We start from the raw sequence: 22,485 nt of genomic DNA, 5'->3' as shown, positions 1-22,485 counted from the left end.
TTAAAGTGGAGATGAAGCAGTTAGATTTTTTGTATTTGCATTTAACCTCAGACAAGCCAAGACAGGACACTACACTCTTCCTTAAATTAAGTTTGCTGTGAAGCTTTTGTACAGAGGCATGTTTTTGTTTTTACGTCTTCATATTATACTTGCAGTTATCTAGGCAATGTTGAATTCTATTAGGGAACAAGGTCCAAGGTCGCTGGCATGTGTGTCCGCGTGTGTTGGCCTGGCCTGCATGGTATCTAATGCCCGGCTTGGATTATGGTCCCAGTCCGCCCCTGCTGACGGCCATTCAGTTAGCAAACAACTACCTGCATTTAATAGCATCTACAGTATGGAGGGAGGAGTCAAACACTAATGAAGAAAGATTAACCAAGAAGAAGCAACCAGATATTCTTCTTTGGTGAGTAAATCAATGCCAATTTTAACAATTTAATTTCTCCGACAATATTCCGACCAATCATATAAATTTAACTCTCAGTAAGTCAATCATACAAGTTTTGTTAATGTGCACTTTTTGTCCCAAACTATAAACAACTGCTGTAATTTATCTTGATGATGCGTCAGTTCACCGTCCTCTTCTCATCTCCACTGGTCACCTGTCAAGACAGATGAACAGACAGACAAGCTGAAATATTGAATTTATTATTGTTCACACTGTGCAGTATATTTGCTTTCATATTGTATTCATTCATGTCCCAGGTCCAACCACCCGGAGGCTCCCACCCAACCATGCCCTGTCACTGCCCAGGACAAACACCAAATGCCTGGACAGCAGCTTTCTCCACTCTGCCATAGCAACATGGAACAGCCTTCCCCCCGTGGTTGTTGGAGAAGCCTTCAAGAAGAGATTGAACAAACACCTCCTCAGCACCAGACCCTAAAACTCAAGGACTTCTATTCATCATACTTAATCAGTCTCACATATATTTATAAGTAGCTGCAGATCAATGCTAGGCTCTCTGAATGTTGTTCATGAAGCCTGTATCTGTAATAGCATAATACAAAAAAATAGGGGGGATACTCATTTCTGGGTCAAAATATAACATTTAGATATAGAATGATGCAATCTGATTTTTGTGTGCATCAGAATCAAGATAAAAACTCAACAGCAACTGGTTTTTTGTGTAATTATACTGTAAAACTGCAGGAAATGTTTGATCAGAATGATGTTTTTAATCCGCACCGGCAGCAGGATGTGAATTACAACTCTGAAAGGGATAGTGCGGATTATTGGACATAACGTTGTATGAACTCCATACCAGTTGTAGAGTGTCTGGGGACTCGGGAGCTGACTTGCTGATCCATGAGTCCCGTGGGCGGAGCTCTAGCTTGATCTGAGTGGAGAAAAATGAGTCCCGGAGGACACTCTAGGGTCACGGAGTTATCAAGTTTGACTCCTAAAGAAAGCATGCATGTGTTATGACATCTCATTTCAACAATAAAACCGCAGTCTTGCTGTTGATCAGACCGCGCTATTTATTGGCACTACTTTCTGGCTCCGCACTGCATCCGCGGTGGTCACTATAACGCTGTGTACAGGTGTTTCAGACACAGCGCGCTCTGTAAACAGGCTACTAAAACATACTAAACATGTCTTGACTATGAAAGCAATGAATATATGCCGTTTACACCAGATTCGAGGGGATGTCTTTATGAACCTGAATACACAGATGAGGAGCTAGACCTAGACCTTGACCTAGAATGGGCAGAGAGAGAGGAGAGAAGATGAAGAGAAGAGAAAATACGCAGATCAACAGAGTTGGAGAGCTACCGGGAGAATATAGGCTATGTATCTATTTTTATTTTTTTACCTGACAACATTGTTAGATTTAGGTAGCCTACTGTAGTCTCTCTAATCTAACAATGTTGTCAGTTAAAAAATAAATAAAAAATACATAGCCTAATATAGGCTAGGCTACTCGGCAGCAGTAGCTCTCCAACTCTGTTGATCTGCGTCTTCTTGCTCCACCTCTTTCTCTCTCCCCTCTCTCTCTGATGAAGTTACTCATCTGTGTATTCAGGTTCATAAAGACATCCTCTCAAATCTGGCGTAACGGCATATCTTCATCGCTTTCATAGTCGGACATGTTTAGTATGTTTTAGTAGCCTGTTTACAGAGCGCGCTGTGTCTGAAACACCTGTACACAGCATTATAGTGACCACCGCGGATGCAGTGCGGAGCCAGAAAGTAGTGCCAATAAATAGCGCGGTCTGATCAACAGCAAGACTGCGGTTTTATTGTTGAAATGAGATGTCATAACACATGCATGCTTTGTTTAGGAGTCAAACTTGATAACTCCGTGACCCTAGAGTGTCCTCCGGGACTCATTTTTCTCCACTCAGATCAAGCTAGAGCTCCGCCCACGGGACTCATGGATCAGCAAGTCAGCTCCCCAGACACTCTACAGCTGGTATGGAGTTCATAAAACATTATGTCCAATAATCCGCACTATCCCTTTAAGGGAATCTGCGTATACCGCTATATCTGTGACTATTCACAATTTGGCTGATATTCAGTATTTTTTTTATTTTGATTAAATCTTTGTTTAACATACTCAATGTGTTCTCACATGATGAAGCACTCACTGCGATGGGAGAGGAGGCAATTCAGTAGATGAAGTCTCCGAAGCTATAAAAAGTCAACCAAGTAATAATGTAACTTGAAATGAAGCAAAGAAACAAAACATGAGAGATTAGTGATCGATTACTAATGCCTGGTCTTCTTCCATGGTCTTTATAAGTGCACATCATGCACGCAACATATCCAAATATTACACATAATTACAGAATGGCAAAAAACAATTAAATGAAAACTTACTGTGAGCAGGTTTGAAGCCTGAAATACAGACAAGATGTGACATTAATAATTTCATTATTACTCAATGAGAGGTTACAAATTAACATTTATGAAAAGAAACATTATGTTACATTATGTGCTTCACTATTACTAGATAAGTCTTTTCTATTACAGGTATGATGATATATACATTTTATGGACTTTGAATTTCCAGAAGCACATATAAAATAATTATGTTATAATGTAATGTGTAAGTATGACCAATTAAGACTGTATATTAGAGGATCATAATTTCTTTCTGTGGAGGAGAAACCTCTTGATCCCTCACCGTTATTGTTCTTTCTCCAGATGCAGACTGCAGCGCTGCAGATGGCCAGCAGGAGGAGCAGTCCTACAGCCACTCCCACTCCAATGATAAGAGCAGGATTGATCCCTGAAGGAGAACATGGAACCAAAACAGAGCGTTCACACTTTGTCACGTGACACTGGATGGATCACATGATGTCTATTTGTTCCACTTTAGTATTTTAAGTATAGAGAGGAGGTCATGTGACTCAGACAAACTAGAGACACACCTCATGTGTTTTAGTGAAGCGACCAGCATGTTTGGTTGTCTTCAATATTCTCATGGAGTTAAAAACTGTCTGGTTGCTAAATGGTGGTATGTAAACAAGACTGAGCTCAAATGTACCTCCAAGGAGGAAGCAACTATGTGGGAACACCATACAGTGCATAGAAACTACACTGCATGAGAAAACATAGGCTGAACTAAATAATCTGATGAAAAGTTTAAATGAATGTGTCCATTTGGATATAAAACTTCTATACAAACCATCTCCTAACAATTTCTCATTTATAAAGAAGCAAAGATTAAAAAATATAAATCAAGATGATGAAAAACCCAACTGAACCTGATGACAGAAGATTAAATGACAACAAAAGCACAACAATTGGAGAGAAAGGCTCCATTACAGAACAACAGAAACAAAACACATGAATTGCAAGTCAAGTGTAAGAAGTAAAGTAAATGTGTCTCTGCTCCTCCATCAGCTGTGATCTCAGTCTTACCTGGGTTGTTGGTCTTGATCACTGATGGGTCCAGTTTGGTGATGATGTCCTCCTTGACACCAGAGATCTGAAACACACACGCGTACTTTCCCCAGTCTTCAGGTTTGACTGATGAAACGTTCAGCCGAACGGTCGTCTGGAAGGTTCCATCGTGGTTGGGGAGGATCTCTCCCTGGTCCATGAGGTCCTGAGGCTCCTCTCCATCTCTGGTCCAGAACAACATGACTCTGTCCGGGTAGAAGCCTGTAGCGTGGCAGCTGACTGGAGAGGAGGGAGACTTCTGGAGGAGAGAGATCGAGGGAAGAACTGGAAAGAGAGAGTGGAAAGAGAGAGAGAGAGTGGAGAGACACAGAGATACAGAGAGAGGGAGGGAGGGAGAGAGAGGGGAGGACAGAATGACAAACAACAGATGTGTGTAAACAAAAACATGACTGTTGTATATAGTGTGTGTGTGTGTGTGTGTGTGTGTGTGTGTGTGTGTGTGTGTGTGTGTGTGTGTGTGTGTGTGTGTGTGTGTGTGTGTGTGTGTGTGTGTGTCTACATGTTGGTTGATATTCACTGTCATGTTTCTGTACATTAGAAACAGAAGAGACAGATGAACATTGTTGTGTTCATGAAACTACATCAGGTCATGTGACTCTACCTGTTCTCTGCAGAGTGCTCTTCCCATAGGACACATACTTCTTCAGCCAATCAATGCACTCTGTGGTGAAGTAGTGCTTCTTGTATGCTAAGTGAGCTTTCCGATTATCCCATCTGTGTTTGGTGATGACAGCCTGTTGTACTGGAGCGATCCATGTCAGTGTCTTCAGGTCAAATACTATGAAGTCTTCTCCATCATAGCCAAACTGATCATTCCCATTAACTTCTCCAGTCTCATCATCCCATTCACAGCCAAACATCCTCTGCCAGATGTGGACACCTGAGAGAGAGAGAGAGAGAGAGAGAGAGAGAGAGAGAGAGAGAGAGAGAGAGAGTTTGTGGAGATCTTAATGCCAGGACAGGGCAAGAATCGGACACTCTCAGCACCCAGGGACCAACACATACCAGGAGCTAGAGACATTGCCTCCCCAAGATGCCCCCCCAGACACAACTATGACAAAGCCACAAACAAACACGGGACACAACTCCTACAACTCTGTCGTTCGCTGGGCCTGTACATAGTCAACGGCAGGTTCAGAGGTGACTCCTATGGTATGTTCACATACAGCTCATCTCTGGGTAATAGTACAGTAGACTATTTCATCACTGACCTTAGCCTGGTATCTCTCAGAGCGTTCACGGTCAGGCCTCTCACACCCCTTTCAGACCACAGCAAAACCACAATCTATCTGAACAGATCAACACCCAACCAGGTAGTACCACAGCAAATCAATCTACAAACCATTAACAAACACTACAAATGGAAGGAAGACAGTGCAGATACATACCAAAAAACTATTAGGCAACAACAAGTCCAATCACTTCTAGACCAGTTCATGGAAAAACCATTCAAATGCAACAATGTAGGGGTAAACATGGCAGTAGAAAGCCTCAATAATATATTTGACCTTTCTGCCTCTTTGTCAAACCTAAAACTCAAAAACAGAAAACACAAAAACAACATTAACAACAATGACAAATGGTTTGATAATGAATGCAAAAACCTCAGGAAGAAATTAAGGGACTTAAGACAACCAGAACACACGCCTCCATTATGGCGAAACATTAAAACAGTATAAAAACACAGTAAGAACAAAAAGAGAACAACATGTTAGACAACAACTACATGTTATTGAGGAATCCATAAAAACAAACAAATGTTGGGACAACTGGAACACCCTAAACAAACAAAAACACAAGGACCTACCCATCCAAAATGGAGATACATGAGTAAACCACTTCTCAAACCTTTTCGGCCCAATAGAGGAGAATGAACAGCAAAAACACATACAAGACAAGCTGCAAAGTCTAGAGTCAACAATACAAGACTTTCAGAACCCACTAGATTCCCCAATCACATTAAAAGAACCACATGACAGAATACAATTACTTGAAACAAAGAAGGCCTGTGGTGTTGATGGCATTCTAAACAAAATGCTAAAACCCCAAATTCCAATTGGCCATACTAAAACTCTTTAACATTGTCCTCGGCTCCGGGATCTTCCCCAATATCTGGAACCAAGGACTGATAACACCGCTCCATAAAAGTGGGGACAAACTCGACCCAAACAACTACCGTGGAATCTGTGTAAACAGCAACCTTGGGAAAATCTTCTGTATGATAATTAACTACAGACTCCTTCACTTCCTCACTGAAAATAAAGTCCTCAGCAAATCCCAAATTGGATTCTTACCAAATTACCGTACAACAGACCATATCTTCACCCTCAGCACTCTAATTGACATCCAAATCAACAAAAACAAAAGCAAACTATTCTCCTGTTTTGTTGACTTCAAAAAAGCCTTTGACTCAATTTGGCACGAGGGTCTACTGTGTTGGAAAGTGGCATTGGAGGAAAAACCTTCGACATTATAAACTCAATGTACACCAACAACCAATGCGCTGTCAAGATTGGGAAAAAACACACAGACTTCTTTCCCCAAAACCAGGGGGTTAGACAAGGATGCAGCCTGAGTCCAACCCTCTTCAACATTTATATCAACGAATTGGCAAAGACATTAGAACAGTCCACAGCACCCGGCATCACCCTAGCAGACACAGAAGTTAAATGTCTACTGTTTGCGGATGATCTGGTGCTGCTGTCTCCAACCAAAGAAGGGCTACAACAACAAATCGACCTTCTGCACAAATTCTCGCAGACCTGGGCCTTGACAGTTAACCTATCCAAGACAAAAATCATGATATTCCAAAAAGGGCCCAGCCCCCAGCATCATAAATACAAATTCTTACTAGATAAAACACCCCTAGAACACACAAAACACTACACCTACCTCGGTGTAAACATCAGCACCACAGGTAACTTCAACAAAGCCATGAACGATCTGAGAGACAAGGCAAGAAGGGCTTTCTATGCTATCAAAAGGAACATCAAATTGGACATACCGATTAAAACCTGGCTCAAAATACTGGACTCCGTCATAGAACCCATCTCCCTCTATGGTTGTGAGGTCTGGGGTCCACTTGCCAACCAAGAATTCACAAATTGGGACAAACACCAAATTGAGACTCTGCATGGAGAATTCTGCAAATCCATTCTCTGTGTCCAACGAAAAACACCAAACAATGCATGCAGAGCAGAATTAGGACGATACCCACTAATCATTAAGATTCAGAAGAGAGTGTCTAAATTTTACGACCACCTTAAAGAAAGTGCTCCTGATACGCTCCATAACAAAGCCCTCACCCACAGAGAGAGCCTAGGAAGATGCCCTCTCAGCCAGCTGGTCCTGGGGCTCCGCTCACAAGCAGAGTCACCAGACAGACCACAATGCTACCTGGCCCTAGACAGAGACTACAGAGTAGCAGAATACCTTAGCACTGTGACTGACCCCAAACTTAGGAAAACCCTGACTATGTACAGACTCAGTGAGCACAACCTGGCCATTGAGAGAGGCCGCCACAGGCAGACCTGGCTCCCAAGGGAAGAAAGACTGTGCACCCACTGCACCCAACAGGAAGTGGAAACTGAGTTGCACTTTCTAACCTCCTGCAATCTGTACCAGGACATCAGAGACACGTACTTCCCACATATAACAAACACTCATAAGGACTTTGAGAACACAAGTGATACCAAAAAACTTCCATATCTGCTGGGCGAATTACAACAGTGCGCTAACACAGCAGGTTTGTGAGCTGTTGTGACAGGAAAAGGATAAATGGGACACAACCACTCTAAAGCTTAGGGTCCGCCCTCTGCACATCTTGTACATAGACACATACTGTACAGATATCTTCAACATCTTTTATCCTATTTTTAAACTTTTAAACTTTTAAACTTTTGTCACATAGCCTACAGTATGTACATATTTGTTTGCAAGACCGAAATGTTTACATATCTCTGTATTATAACAGGCTAACATTATAGTTTATATTATTGTTATTATCGTTACTATTATAGTTTTGTGCTAACCTTTCGGTTATAATTGTGTTACTTTTTGTTTTGTTGCACACTTGCTTTGGCAATGTAAACTTATGTTCTCTATGCCAATAAAGCCTTTTGAATTGAAATTGAATTGAATTGAGAGAGAGAGAGAGAGAGAGAGAGAGAGAGAGAGAGAGAGAGAGAGAGGGAGAGAGCACAGTCAACTATCAGTGGTTGATATCTCATCTTTAGCACAGAGACACGCTGATCCACAGAGGATCTCCACATCCCGCTGTTACTGGCTGGATGAAGGTGCTCACAGCCAAACATCATGTGGACAGTGTGGACGTCTCAGAGAGAGACAGAGACTGCTGTCAAACAGAGAGACATCCTAACACACACTCACTAGGCTCTCTTTACCACAGAGAGAGAGAGATCCTAACACAGTCACTATCCTCTCTTTACCACAGAGACAGAGAGAGAGAGAGAGAGAGAGATAGAGAGAGAGAGAGAGAGATCCTCACACAGTCACTATCCTCTCTTTACCACAGAGAGAGAGAGAGAGAGAGAGAGAGAGAGAGAGAGAGAGAGAGAGAGAGAGAGAGAGAGAGAGATCCTAACAGTCACTATCCTCTCTTTACCACAGAGAGAGATCCTAACAGTCACTATCCTCTCTTTACCACAGAGAGAGATCCTAACAGTCACTATCCTCTCTTTACCACAGAGAGAGATCCTAACAGTCACTATCCTCTCTTTACCACAGAGAGAGAGAGATATCCTAACAGGCACTATCCTCTCTTTACCATAAGCCGTTTTCCCACATGCGTACCGGAAAATTACCTGTAAGTCAATATCGGACATTTCCCGGAATTTCCCTTCACACCTGGGCGCTCGCAAGTGGGAATATAGCAGCGAAATTGCCTGTATGTTGGGGGGCGGGGGGAGGGGGGAGCTTATTTTGGGGGTCAAACTCCATGGTGAAATAAGTTCGCTTGTCACACAATAAATCACACTCGTTTGACTTAAGAGCAGCGTCAAGCCAGCATAATAAACACAGCCGATTTCCCCCCTCCCCTCTCTGCTCGAGAGAGGCCAGTCCTTCACTCAGTCCTTCCGCACTTCGCAGCAGCCACACAGGACAGACACAGCGAGAATGGCAGAGGCTTGCAAGCTGCCCAACGCTTGTATGTATGTAGAGAAAGCAAATGCACGAAGCGAAATGTGGAAGTAGTTTGCTTTGATGTGCGCGAATGATTAGATGATGAACGCTGGAAGTGAACGTTAAGCAACGTGTGTACACCTCGCCCATGAGAGAAGGACCGGCAAATGACTGGACCCGTTCTACATTTGTGTTCCTTATCGTGCATACCGCTCTTCTGACTGGCTCGAAACTGGTGAAATGTCCGCGACGACGGGGTCGCGCTTATACCGGCACAACAACTTTCACACATGAAGGCATTAGACCGCGTTCCGGTCATTTAGCGGTAAAAGGCGCATGTGGGAAAACAGCTATAGAGAGAGAGGGGGGAGATAGACAGACAGAGAGAGACACACTGGGCAGTGGTGGCCCAGTGGTTAGAGAAGCAAGCTTGTGACCGGAAGGTCATCAAGTTCAGTTCAGGTTCAATCCCGGGGACCGGCAGGATAAATCTGGGTTTGGAAAATGAAAAAGCAGCGCTTGCCCCTCCCTCATTACCATCACTGAGGTGCCCTTGAACAAGGCCCTTAACCCCAACCGCTCCAGTGGAGCAGTTTCCAGATGTGAATGTGTGTGTGAATGTGAACAGGGCGCTCCTGAAAAGAGAGCATTGCTCTCAGAGAGACTCCCCCTGGATACATAAAGGTAAAAAAAAGAGAGAGAGAGTCAGAGAGATCCTACAAAGCACACACACGCATGTGTGCACATACATGCACGCACACACGCACACACACACACGCACGCGCACAAACACAGACTGCCCTGAGGCTGTTCTAGAAGCTTCCACTGAAGGAGAGTTTCAGCCTATAGGATTAGTCTGTAGACTAGACCTGCTCAGCAGGACAGTCAGTCTGTTCAGTAGTGTGTTACTGGGAAACGGAAGGTCAGATTACCTATTGCCTATTACTTTTGCATGCTAAAATAAAGCTGATAATGTACAATTTGATTCAAGGGGGGGGGGGGGGGGACCCTTTCAGAGTACAACACAAACTGTCTGTTAATTATCACATTTAGCGGATGTATTTATATTTTTCTCCAACACTGTCTATTTTGCTGCAACTCAACAGTGCTGCTTAATCCAGGACCTTACTTCCTGGAACTCTTAAATTAACTAACTCAAATTAATAACTCATTAACTCAAATCAACTCTCAATAACTGTCAAACTATTCATCATTCATCTACTTTGACAGTTATTGAGAGTTGATTTGAGTTAATGAGTTATTAATTTGAGTTACAGTAGTGTGGACCAGTGATATCACTGGTCCACACTTTAACACTCAATAACTGTCAAATTAAATGACAGACTTCAAAACAGTTTACAGTTTTCTGATATACACTGTGGGTCGTTCACTAGAGTTATTATAGAGAGACTCACTGTGGGTCGTTCAGTAGAGTTATTATAGAGAGACTCACTGTGGTCCGTTCAGTAGAGTTATTATAGAGAGACTCATTGTGGTCCGTTCAGTAGAGTTATTATAGAGAGACTCACTGTGGGTCGTTCAGTAGAGTTATTATAGAGAGACTCACTGTGGGCCGTTCAGTAGAGTTACTATAGAGAGACTCATTGTGGTCCGTTCAGTAGAGTTATTATAGAGAGACTCACTGTGGGCCGTTCAGTAGAGTTACTATAGAGAGACTCACTGTGGGCCGTTCAGTAGAGTTACTATAGAGAGACTCACTGTGGGTCGTTCAGTAGAGTTATTATAGAGAGACTCACTGTGGTCCGTTCAGTAGAGTTATTATAGAGAGACTCATTGTGGTCCGTTCAGTAGAGTTATTATAGAGAGACTCACTGTGGGTCGTTCAGTAGAGTTATTATAGAGAGACTCACTGTGGGCCGTTCAGTAGAGTTACTATAGAGAGACTCATTGTGGTCCGTTCAGTAGAGTTATTATAGAGAGACTCACTGTGGGCCGTTCAGTAGAGTTACTATAGAGAGACTCACTGTGGGTCGTTCAGTAGAGTTATTATAGAGAGACTCACTGTGGGCCGTTCAGTAGAGTTACTATAGAGAGACTCACTGTGGGCCGTTCAGTAGAGTTACTATAGAGAGACTCACTGTGGGTCGTTCACTAGAGTTACTATAGAGAGACTCATTGTGGTCCGTTCAGTAGAGTTATTATAGAGAGACTCACTGTGGGCCGTTCAGTAGAGTTACTATAGAGAGACTCATTGTGGTCCGTTCAGTAGAGTTATTATAGAGAGACTCACTGTGGGCCGTTCAGTAGAGTTACTATAGAGAGACTCACTGTGGGCCGTTCAGTAGAGTTACTATAGAGAGACTCATTGTGGTCCGTTCAGTAGAGTTATTATAGAGAGACTCACTGTGGGCCGTTCAGTAGAGTTACTATAGAGAGACTCACTGTGGGCCGTTCAGTAGAGTTACTATAGAGAGACTCACTGTGGGTCGTTCACTAGAGTTACTATAGAGAGACTTACTGTGGGTCGTTCAGTAGAGTTATTATAGAGACTCACTGTGGGTCGTTCAGTAGAGTTATTATAGAGAGACTCACTGTGGGCCGTTCAGTAGAGTTATTATAGAGAGACTCACTGTGGGTCGTTCAGTAGAGTTACTATAGAGAGACTCACTGTGGGTCGTTCACTAGAGTTACTATAGAGAGACTTACTGTGGGTCGTTCAGTAGAGTTATTATGGAGAGACTCACTGTGGGTCGTTCAGTAGAGTTATTATAGAGAGACTCACTGTGGGCCGTTCAGTAGAGTTACTATAGAGAGACTCACTGTGGGTCGTTCAGTAGAGTTACTCTAATCTAATCTAGTGGAGATGAACTGTTTATAATCTCTGTTGGTTATTATGGGATGGACAGAAACACTGCATCAGCCTACAGCAGACTAGCATCCAGTAGTCTCAGTCTAATGTATGTGTTGAGTCTGACTGTGTGTTTCAGTCAGGTGTGTGTGTGTGTGTGTGTGTGTGTGTGTGTGTGTGTGTGTGTGTGTGTGTGTGTGTGTGTGTGTGTGTGTTTTATTTAATTCATAAAAGGGCACTACGGAAATTTGAGGCAATTTGAAGGCCAATTTAGGGGTATAACTCATTTTAAATATTCCGATTTTAACCAGATTTAGAGGAATATCTCATTTTAGGATGAGACTTGTCACGGAAAAATAACTCCACAAACTGAATAATATTAGTATATAAAAGTTGCATGCTGTTGCAATACTGTTGTGAAATCATTTAAGCATCAATATTTATTGCTCCTTTTCTCCCTTTAGGTTGTTGTACACTACAACATCCTAACAAAACTACAATATGCTAACTGCAAGTACAAGCATTGCATTACTCTGTGTCTACAGTTCAAATAAAATGGTACACATTGTTCACCATCAGCATGAATATTAGTATATTGTCTTATAATAATTAATAATTTGTTATTACTATCATTATTGTTATTATATATTCATGTGTTAATTAATTACTTAATTGGTTTTTAATTCATTAATATAATATGAATATGAATAGTTAATTAATATAATAATTAATACACGTCACATAGTTCGCTTCTATTTTATTCTAGTTCCATGTTCCATTTTCATCCAGTAGATGGTGCCAGTGACCAAAATATTAGGCTAACCCTGACCATGTAGGGAATGACAAACTGATGAAGGTAAAAGTTGATCCAGCATGTCGCTGGCATCGTTTATTATACAGATCCCTATCTAGAGATACAGCACGTTGGTAGCTATAGCTAAGAGTGATAAGGTAGCTAGTAGCTGCAGGCTGTGTAGAGTGGTCTAGTTGCCTCCTGTGCTAGGAGGCCTAGACTGAAGAACAGAAGTAGCCCAGCTGCCAAATCCACCAGAGTCACATGACTGCACTTGAGGTTTCTGTCCCAAGTCCGCTATAGATCGCTAGCAGACTATTCTGTGGTCACCACAACCAAAATATTAGCCACAATCCCTTGTGCACACATTTTACAACATAAATCACCCATTAATCCTCATAAACAGCATTTAAAATGTGTAATAATGGATATATGAGTCAGTAAAACAGTTTTTGTAAGTGTTTTATTTCATTTTTATTTGGTGAATGAATGACACCATGTTACAGACACAGACCCACCAGGCTTAGTATAAATAGGTTTTGATATGATTGCCGTGTTAAGATTAACTGACCCCTTGCGGCTGGATGGGCAAGTTGGTCAACAGTACAGTCCTGACAGCATGAATGATGATTGACTGATTGAATGGTAATTATTGGATTTCTATGTTCTAAGTAATATTTTGGTCACTGGCATGAACTGGATGAAAATAAAACATGGAAATAGAATAAAATAGAGGCGTTCATGTATGCGGACTGTTGTGCGTGATGCAGATAAACTTCCGGTGGCGTAGTATCAAGAATGCGAACGCGCGTGTGTGTGTGTGTGAACGCATAACACAATTTCTCCAACAATGGTTCTATTATCTTCATGTGTGCGCTTATGCATGCGTTCACAAAAAACGCATAAACATTACGCGTAACATTATGCGTAACGTTACGCGTAATTTTACACATAATGTTACGCGGGGTGCAGCAGTCAGAGCGCGTAAGCGTGCGCGTGCACGCATGGCCATTACAAGTCAATGGGGAAACTACATGACACGTCAAGCATGTAGCTTTGCTACACAGGTGTCAAAGCATGCGTGTGTGACACATTCAGTCGATAGCTGCGATAGTGTGTGTGTGTGTGTGTGTGTGTGTGTGTGTGTGTGTGTGTGTGTGTGCGTACATGCGTGCATGCATGTCTGGTTATTATGGGATGGACAGAAACACTGAATCTGTACAGCAGACTAGCATTCAGTAGTCTCAGTCTTAGTAATACAACAAAAAACATAGTGAAACAAACAAACCTCCAGTTTGGTTGAAGCGCTGCTTTACAACGTTAATGACGTCTTTGTACCACCGCTGGTTATGCACACACCTTCCAGTCGCATCCTCCCAGTACTGTGGATCATCTGCTCTGGCGTTGATCATCCAGTCCTGTTTGGGCACGAATCTCTTGGTGTTGCTGTCACAGTGAATTATCTGAACTTCATCAACCATCCCAACAGTCACAAACTCTGGGAAGTTTGGGACTCCAGAGGATGCAGTGTCGAAATACTTCAGGGAGTGAGTCACTGTGAGACAAACAGTTAAAGTGAGGAATTCAAGTTTCTGAAGTACAGGCACATTTTTTCATTAATTTTTATACTAACAATGTATGATCACTTGTTAATTCCCTGAGCACAACAGAGAATTCCAATTACTGTTTAATGAATATTGGGCAATAAATAAATAAATAAATAAATAAATAAATAAATAAATAAATAAATAAATATTTTTTTTTAATAAAGGGTTTAATCATTCTCCCGTGCTCACGCCATGCACCATGTGCAAATACTTTAAAGCCTAAACTGAGTGACATGACTGTAAGAGTGCAATAATTTATTAATTGAATTGACACGCTGTAGCCTATACATATTATATTCACATCCATTTAGGCTAAATAAGCAATACTAAAGATTAAATCAAAACATAGCCTTCACCTTAACGTAGGCTAAAATTAACCAACGTATAATTTAACAAAGCCAGATGTGATTATATAACGCAGTTTACTCTGATCAGCCTATGCAGACTCAATAGCCAACACTAAGCCTGCTGTGAATAATGCAGGCACACCTGAATAAGTAGCCTATATGAATCAATCTGCAGTTATAATATGCTACATAAAGGAGATATTTTAAATGTGATGTTACCTGGAGATGCAACGTGACAGAAGAGGAGCAACAATATCAACACCTTCATCTTGTTTTGATCAAGAAGTCGACTACAGCTGAAACTTTGCCTCTCTGCAGATCAGGAGACCTCACAGTCACAACGGGGCTGGACAAGAGACATTCTGACCAATGGGAATTCAGAAAAGGCTGTTAGTCACAATAGGTTGAAGAATATAGGTTGTTACTGAAAGTGAAACTAAACTCCTGTACAGTGACAGAGCCTAGCTGTTTACAAAGGGAGCAACAGTAGAAAAATCATTAATTTCTAGATCAATAATAGGCTATAAGCAACTTATTATCTCCGCAAGGAGCAGGCGCAGACTGGCTAATCGGGTTTCAGTTTGTGGAGTTATTTTTCTGTGACAAGTATCATCCAAATGTTAATTTAAAATGAGATATTCCTCTAAATCTGGCTAAAAACGTTAACACTTTTTTGCCAGCCCCTGCCCCTCTAACATTCTCTGCATGTCCCTGCTGCTGTATAAAGGGTTAGGTGATGAGAGGAAGTGAACATGGTAAGCAGTGAACATGGTTGAATTTAAAATAAAGCACACTAATAATAATAATAATGATAATAATAATACAACCAACGTGATTTCAATATGGCTCTGGCTTTCACAGCAGTATTGTTCTATGCCTTGTTCATGTCACCTGCTTTCATATCAGTGCTCTGATGAGTTGGAGGAGGTGGTGTCTAAAAGCCATGTATTTAGTGTTGTGTGTAGTTCTTCATAGATCTAGCCTCTTAATCGTCCCCTCAGAGTGTACCAAATTGATGCATTTTACTTTAAAATGTAAAAAAAAATCTGCTCAGGTTCTTCTCGAGATTCTCAACCGTTTTCATACCTTCAGTCCACTCCACATTAGAGCCACACTCCCTCAATTGATGAGATTATCTCAGACCCAATCTGAGAATATTTTTCTGATTTAGTTCAGAACTCCATGGCTGTCTTATTGTAGGTAGGGAGATTGTCGAAAATGTTTGGTTAATTTTCTTTTTGGAGAGATCCTTTATTGATTTGTTTGGGAAGAGGAAATTTACTCTGAAGAGATTTGAGAACTGAATTGAAGTGAACAAACTGAATTTATAACTGGTTTTATTATTATTATTATGAAACTCTCAACTCAGTTTTTGGCCAATAGTTTGTTTGGACTTGCCTGTAAAGGACATTTTTCATTTGTGAGTGGTTTTCATTGTACCAGCAATACCCTGATTTATATTGAACTTGCCTGTGTTTGCATTCTGCTTGGTGGTTCAGATGGATTGTGGGTTCATGGCAGAGTGTACAAATCTGAAAGGGGACATGAAACATTGGATCATATGACTCATGTCCAAAGTCCGGCCCTGGGGCCAATTGCGGCCAGCGGACAGATTTTAATTGCCCCTCGGTTTGTCGCTCAAAATATACTCTGCAGTATGTGGCCCTCCACACAGTATTGGTTAATCAAGCAAGTTCAATTTGCATTTTGCATACAGTTTGTACAAGCACCAAGTAGGAACAGCACATGCAGAACTAATGTTTTCAGATGGTAAACAAAATAGTTAAGAGTACAATTGTATGTGATTTTTTATTTTATTTTGTTATAACCCATATGATGCAAGAAGCACCTGGCCCCCCAGCATTTTCACATTATATATTCTGGCCCATTCAAAAAAGTTTGGACACCCCTGCTCTAATTCATTTGCAACAGACAGCAACACAGGCTGAAACACTGAACTTATTATTATTTATTAAACCAAACATCAAAAATAACATCTCCACCCCCTTTGCTCTGCTCATAGTCTTCAACTAAACCGTAAATATCACAGTATAAAACATAAAACACATTTTAATCATATGTATGTATATATATATATATATATATATATATATATATATATATATATATACCGGTATATATATATTACATTGCAATTCCAATACAAAACAGCAGAGGGGGCTGCAGCACCCTAAGCACCCCCAGTTCCAGTGCCCCTGAGAGTAAGCGGGCCTCACGGGAGTTAAGGGGGCACTGAGTTCCGGGTTGGGTTAGAGTTTGGTCGGCCGGGTTGATAATATCACAAGCAAATGCATAGCATGTGATGTAAATAGTGTGGTGTTGGAATAAAGATGCGTGGATCCAGGGATACTGTGTCCTCGTTCCTGCGCACCCCACACAACATCATTTAATACATAAACAAACTTGGTAAAAACATGACAGAGTGACACCTCTCTGCCTCTCTGCAGTGCATCGTGGGAATGTCAGCGGTGAGCGTCCATGTTGGATCCACCGTGCATCGCCATGACAACAGGACGTTCAGTAGAAGGCCTCACCGAGGTCCCCTGTCACTCCAAGATGCTTTTCTGAGCGCCGTACAGCCGACCAATAGCCACCTGAGAGATAGAGAGAGGTAGACAGAGAAACAGAGAAGTAGGCAGAGAGAGACAGAGAGAGAGGTAGACAGATAGAGAGAGAGGTAGAAAGAGAGAGAGGTAGACAGAAAGACATGGAAACATAAATCAGTTTGATATGGTCATAATAGTTGCATACTGGGGCATTAAAGGGGGACTTACCCCCCAGACTTCTGGCAAAACGGCATGCTGCTTAATTTAAAAAATAAACCCGCTAGTTTGCAATGCAAATTGACTGCAGACGCACTGTTGTCAAAGAAGCAGAAGAGCGTCTCCTCTTGGCTCAGTATACTCTTTGTCTGCGCTAGCCTCACGCCGGAAATATTTACCGGAAACAGCGCCATGACACTTTACCCGCGTCGAGACAAACATTATATTAGAGCTACAATATTGTTATAAATATCAACAACTAGACAACACTGGTGGACTGTACGGAAAAAGTGTGACTCGAACTGGTTGAAAGTTCTTGGGGGCGGCTGTAGCTCAGGAGGTAGAGCGGGTCGTCCAGTAATCGCTTTGGATAAAAGAGGTCGGTGGTTCGATTCCCGGCTTCTCCAGTCTGCATGTCGAATTGTCCTTGGACAAGACACTGAACCCCAAATTGCTCCCGTTGGTGTGCCAGCGTGGTAGCCTGCCGCCATCGGTGTGTGAATGGGTGAATGTACCTACTGACTGTAAAGCGCTTTGGATAAAAGCGCTATATAAATGCAGACCATTTACCATCTATCAAACTGGTCATTCAGTGGCGTTTTACTGCCATGTAACTAATGTTAGCCCATGGCTAACAGCTAGCATTAGCTACAGTACAGGAGCGGATCATGATTACCCACAATGCCTTGCGTTGCCCCAGCTCTATAGCCAGGAAGGGGGCTCGCGCTACATTTGAATGCATAAAATAAAGCTGATAATATATAATTTGATTCTTTAAACATCTGACCCATTCAAAAGTACATCACAAACAGACAGCCCTGCTTAATCCTCGCAAAAAAACCTGCTCCATTGGAGTGAGTGGAGATGTTGCAACTCTTCTAGTATATGACTCTGGCGTTAGCTAATGATCAAATGGGTGGAAAAGGGGGTGTATAAAATTAAAATTATATATATTGGTTAAAAGCTTTGTTTTAGGGGTTAGGGTTAGTGTTAGTTACCCTTTAAAGAGCATGGTGCAGGTTAAAAAAAAAAAAAAAAAGTCTGAATGTACATTTTGGGCTCACGATTAGTACGAAAAATACCCCCAAAAACAACACTTTTTCCCCGGCCCCCAGGGCAGAAATATAGAGAAAAGTGGCATTCCAAATGGGCGTTCAACACCTGTGACATCACTTGTTGCTGGATGTTCTGCTGGGGCAGACAGTTCAACACCTGTGACATCACTTGTTGCTGGATGTTCTGCTGGGGCAGACAGTTCAACACCTGTGACATCACTTGTTGCTGGATGTTCTGCTGGGGCAGACAGTTCAACACCTGTGACATCACTTGTTGCTGGATGTTCTGCTGGGGCTGACACATGAATGCAAAGTCATGGAGAGTGAAAAAGGTGACAGATACCAGGGCAGACGAAAAAACACACTCAGAAATCCTATTTTGGGATGAAAAGGGTGACTGTAGTGACTCTAGTTTGCATCTTTGTAACATCACAAGAGGGAGTTCCATTTCAGCAACCGCCGCCAATTCCATGTTTTGAGGTGCTAAGCAGGAAGTAGAGCAGGTTCCATTCCATCATTCCATTTAAGTATTCCGGAGCCAGAGCCCCCATTAACACGTTAACTGCCAACGACGTATTGATACGTCAAGCAGAATCCAACCGTTGACTGCCAGCGACGTATTGATACGTCAAAAAAATCGTTTTTTTTTTTTTGACGGTGGATCGTTGATCTGGCCCTTTTGCATCTTCTATTATACTGTTAGAGCCGCCGGGCGTGTGCAATCCATTCCGCCGACCCACTGAGTGGCGACGGTGCTCAGACTATTGAGTGTTGTTTGGCCAGAAACGCACGCATTCCAGCTGAGCTCAACCGAGGACCCAGAAGCGAACGAGCCTCATTCTCATACTGTAGGCGAAAACCTTTCACACGGGCGCACGGCGGTGGGGGGTTCCAAAGGTGGACTGGGTGGAAAGCACACTTTGAAGCGCGCAGCATAAAGCCTAGAGTCACACAAGGCTTCGTCAAAGCTCTCAACCGAAAATCCAAGAACGGATTAAGCCACATCCACGCTCGCCGACGAGGGGCCGCCAGAGAGGGAGGCTGCTGCTCACTGCTCAGACAGGCAGGAGAGACTGGCTTGTGACTGACAAACGCTGCTGAAATCCACCAGACACGCCCACGGAGGGAGGAGTTGTAAGGAGAGGGGGTGCGGGTGCTGCTATGGAGGAAATTACTGTTCAGAACTATATTGTTTATGTCTGATGTCTCACTGATGCCAAAAATAAATGGTTAAAGTGACTGTTTGATATTGAATTTCACAAAACTGCGATTATCTCAGCTTTTTGTCTCAGACGCTGAAACCATGCTGTACTCAACGGCTAATATCTACATAACTACTAACTCTACAAACTAACTCTTTTAGACAGAGAAAGCACACATTCTATTAGTACTTTTGTGAACTTTGTGTTGACAAACTCCAAGCAGAAAATTATCCTTGGCTCTTGTAAAATGAGCCAGAATCCTCAAAAAAACCCTCTGGCAAAAGCTACCTACAGTAAAAAAAAAAGGCTGGCAGTGAATGTGTTAATGTTGATTACACCTGCCACGTCAAAACGGTGTCTCCAACCTGCAGCATGCTCTTTAACACACCCCATCACTATAGACCAGACCTGGGCATTATACACCCCGGCTGCCAGAAGCGGCCCTCATGCTGGTTCTGCCTGGTTCTGTCTGGTTCTGCCTGGTTCTGCCTGGTCCTGCCTGGCCCAGGAGGTCTAAGAGAAACTACACCATTTTACGTATGAGGCTAAAACATCAAATGAGATGACCTAAATTGGCTGTTTGGAGTGATTTACAATAATACATGCTGAAGAATAAGTGCACAGTATGTTTTCTACACTTTAATTAGAGCTTGCAGCATGACATTTTCTTGGCCCACGGCGACAATCTGGGTTTCTCATGTGGCCCGCAAGGAAAAATAATTGCCCACCCTTGCTATAGACGGTTTTCACGGAATTGTGTTGCTAGGGAACAGTTTGAAAGCTAACTTATTTCCTGACAGCTGTTGTATTAGCAAACACTGCAACACCAATTTAGAATGTTTGTGTTGTCAAGTTAAAACCCTCTATAATAGAGTGCTCCAGGAAAGAGTCCTAAAACCAGGAAGTTATAGCATCGCCTGGTTCCCTTCTCAAAGTCAATGGGATTTTTTTGATGGGGATTTAGGTGAAATGCCTGAAATAAGGTATGTGGTTAACAAACGTTATGAAACCCTAACCCTTTGTGTTCAGCAAAATAATCTTTACAACTGAGGACCACTTTTATGAGTTTTGCTCTCTCTCTCTCTCTCTCAGTGTGAGTCTCGGCCTACCTGTCTCCGCACCACAGACAGGTCCTCTCTGCCTCTGCTCAGCAGGTCCTCAAGCTGCTTCACGTTCTCAACCCCCATGTTCTCTCTGAAGGAGGAGCGCACACGCCGCACCGCGTAGGTCCTACACACACACACACACACACACACACACACACACACACACACACAAACAACACACACACACACACACACAGTTTCAGGTACTTTGGACCAGTGAAATATGTTATATTACTGGTTATTAATGTTGTTATTACTATTACACCATGTTAAAATTTTTCTTCCTTGTGAAAAAAAAGCATTTTTAGAGATACAAGGATTCCGCCAGACAGTGATGAATCCACAAACAGACATTCGTCAACTAGTTTAGCTACTTACCAGCTTTTTTTGTTTACCACCTTTTTTTTTTTACTTAAGTTTTCCATACCTTACTTTATAGATCTATATTATCTATCTATAGTCTCTCTATGTGGTTATATCTCTGCAATGAGTTGTGTCTTCATGTCTGAACAGCAGAGGGCGCAGCATAGCAGATCAGCTATTACACAACTCCACATCTATCTATCTATCTATCTATCTATCTATCTATCTATCTGTCTGTCTGTCTGTCTGTCTGTCTGTCTGTCTGTCTGTCTGTCTGTCTCTCTGTCTGTCTCTCTGACTGCATGTGTGTCTGTCTGTCTGTCTGTCTGTCTGTCTGTCTGTCTGTCTGTCTGTCTGTCTGACAATAAACACAATAAGTAACAGTAATAACAGTAGTAGGCTAGTTAATAGTGTAGGTCTAACGTTAGCTGTTGTATGTAATGTAGGCCTACCTGTAGTTGTATGAGGGGAACTTGTAGCTCTCTCTGAGCAGCATTCTGTACAGGGAGAGCACCTGACTCCGAGTAGACGCCATGTTTGATTGGATAACAACTTCTTCTTCTTCCTTGGAATTTATGGCTGTTCGCATCCTTAAGTGTTGCATTACCGCCACCTACTGGATTGTCACCACTGCCCGCCATGCCGAGAAGTTTCCTACGTCCACTGTCTTCAGTAGCCATATTACTATAATTGGGCCTTACTCCAGTTCCACCTTAACAAAAATTGATGAGGTAATGTTAGATTAAGTTTAAAAACTTTGAACGTGACGACTGACACAACGGTTATGTTTATTTTAATTCTTCTCACCGTTCTCTAAATCGTGTCTCGCCCATGGGCGTGCTCTGTAGGGGCGTGCTCTGAGCTGGATAGTTGAACTAGACGATAGTGGGCGTGCTCTGTAGGGGGGCGAGGACGAGGTAATGTTCCATTAAGTAAAAAGTAAAAACAAAAAAAATACATGTTACGATTCAGTTTAAAAAATGTGAACATTACGTCGGACACATTTCAATTTAAACGGTTGCTTATTATTTTAATTCTCAATTTCTCGCCTATGGGCTGTACTTAGAGGGCGTGCTCTGTACTTAGAGGGCGTGCTCTGTACTTAGGGGGGGCGTGCTCTGTACTTAGGGGGGCGTGCTCTGTACTTAGAGGGCGTGCTCTGTACTGGCCCCGGCCGGAGCTGGTCCCTTCTCGAATGAAATGACAAACACGAGACAAATAAAGCATTTTCAGTTAAACACTGCTTCTTCATTTATACGACAACACAACATTAATAATATAAGTCGGGTGGGTAGTTAGACCCATAGACTGGTTAGACCGTTCGGGTTAATAAACGTCGCTTAATCAATTGCAGATAAATCGATG

General features: G+C 42.3%; 2 protein-coding genes across 2 annotated transcripts; both read right to left on the bottom strand.

Annotated features, from left to right (window-relative positions):
- Positions 1-1,631: 1,631 nt before the first annotated feature.
- LOC310799077 (major histocompatibility complex class I-related gene protein-like) lies at positions 1,632-14,972 on the bottom strand (the record flags this gene model as incomplete). Its single annotated transcript, XM_083661639.1, has 6 exons — positions 1,632-1,702; positions 3,132-3,236; positions 3,872-4,177; positions 4,515-4,793; positions 13,946-14,212; positions 14,945-14,972. The coding sequence occupies 6 exons, from the start codon at positions 14,970-14,972 to the stop codon at positions 1,632-1,634; spliced, it is 1,056 nt and encodes a 351-aa protein (XP_083517765.1).
- A 1,484-nt stretch (positions 14,973-16,456) lies between these two features.
- On the bottom strand, positions 16,457-21,682 carry LOC310799465 (LYR motif-containing protein 4A-like). Its single transcript, XM_083662054.1, has 3 exons — positions 21,573-21,682; positions 20,761-20,881; positions 16,457-17,226 (listed from the first exon to the last, which is right to left on the bottom strand). Exons 1-3 carry the CDS (start codon positions 21,653-21,655, stop codon positions 17,179-17,181), a joined length of 252 nt encoding a protein of 83 aa, XP_083518180.1. The 5' UTR covers positions 21,656-21,682; the 3' UTR covers positions 16,457-17,178.
- Positions 21,683-22,485: the final 803 nt, after the last annotated feature.

The sequence above is a fragment of the Poromitra crassiceps genome (assembly GCF_964638095.1).
Source record: "Poromitra crassiceps genome assembly, chromosome: 27".
In the NCBI taxonomy this organism is placed as follows: Eukaryota; Metazoa; Chordata; class Actinopteri; order Beryciformes; family Melamphaidae; genus Poromitra; species Poromitra crassiceps.
The sequence above is the reverse complement of the archived record's forward strand: the minus strand, read 5'-3'. Positions and strand labels throughout refer to the sequence as shown.

Bases quoted from the DNA above. Each gene is read 5' to 3' on its own strand.
- LOC310799465 (XM_083662054.1), bottom strand. From the start codon at position 21,655: ATGGCGTCTACTCGGAGTCAGGTGCTCTCCCTGTACAGAATGCTGCTC. The intron at 20,882-21,572 runs GTAGGCCTACAT...GTGTGTGTGTAG, and splicing joins TTCCCCTCATACAACTACAG to GACCTACGCGGTGCGGCGTG. The intron at 17,227-20,760 runs GTAGGCCGAGAC...TCTATCTCTCAG, and splicing joins TGTCTGTGGTGCGGAGACAG to GTGGCTATTGGTCGGCTGTA.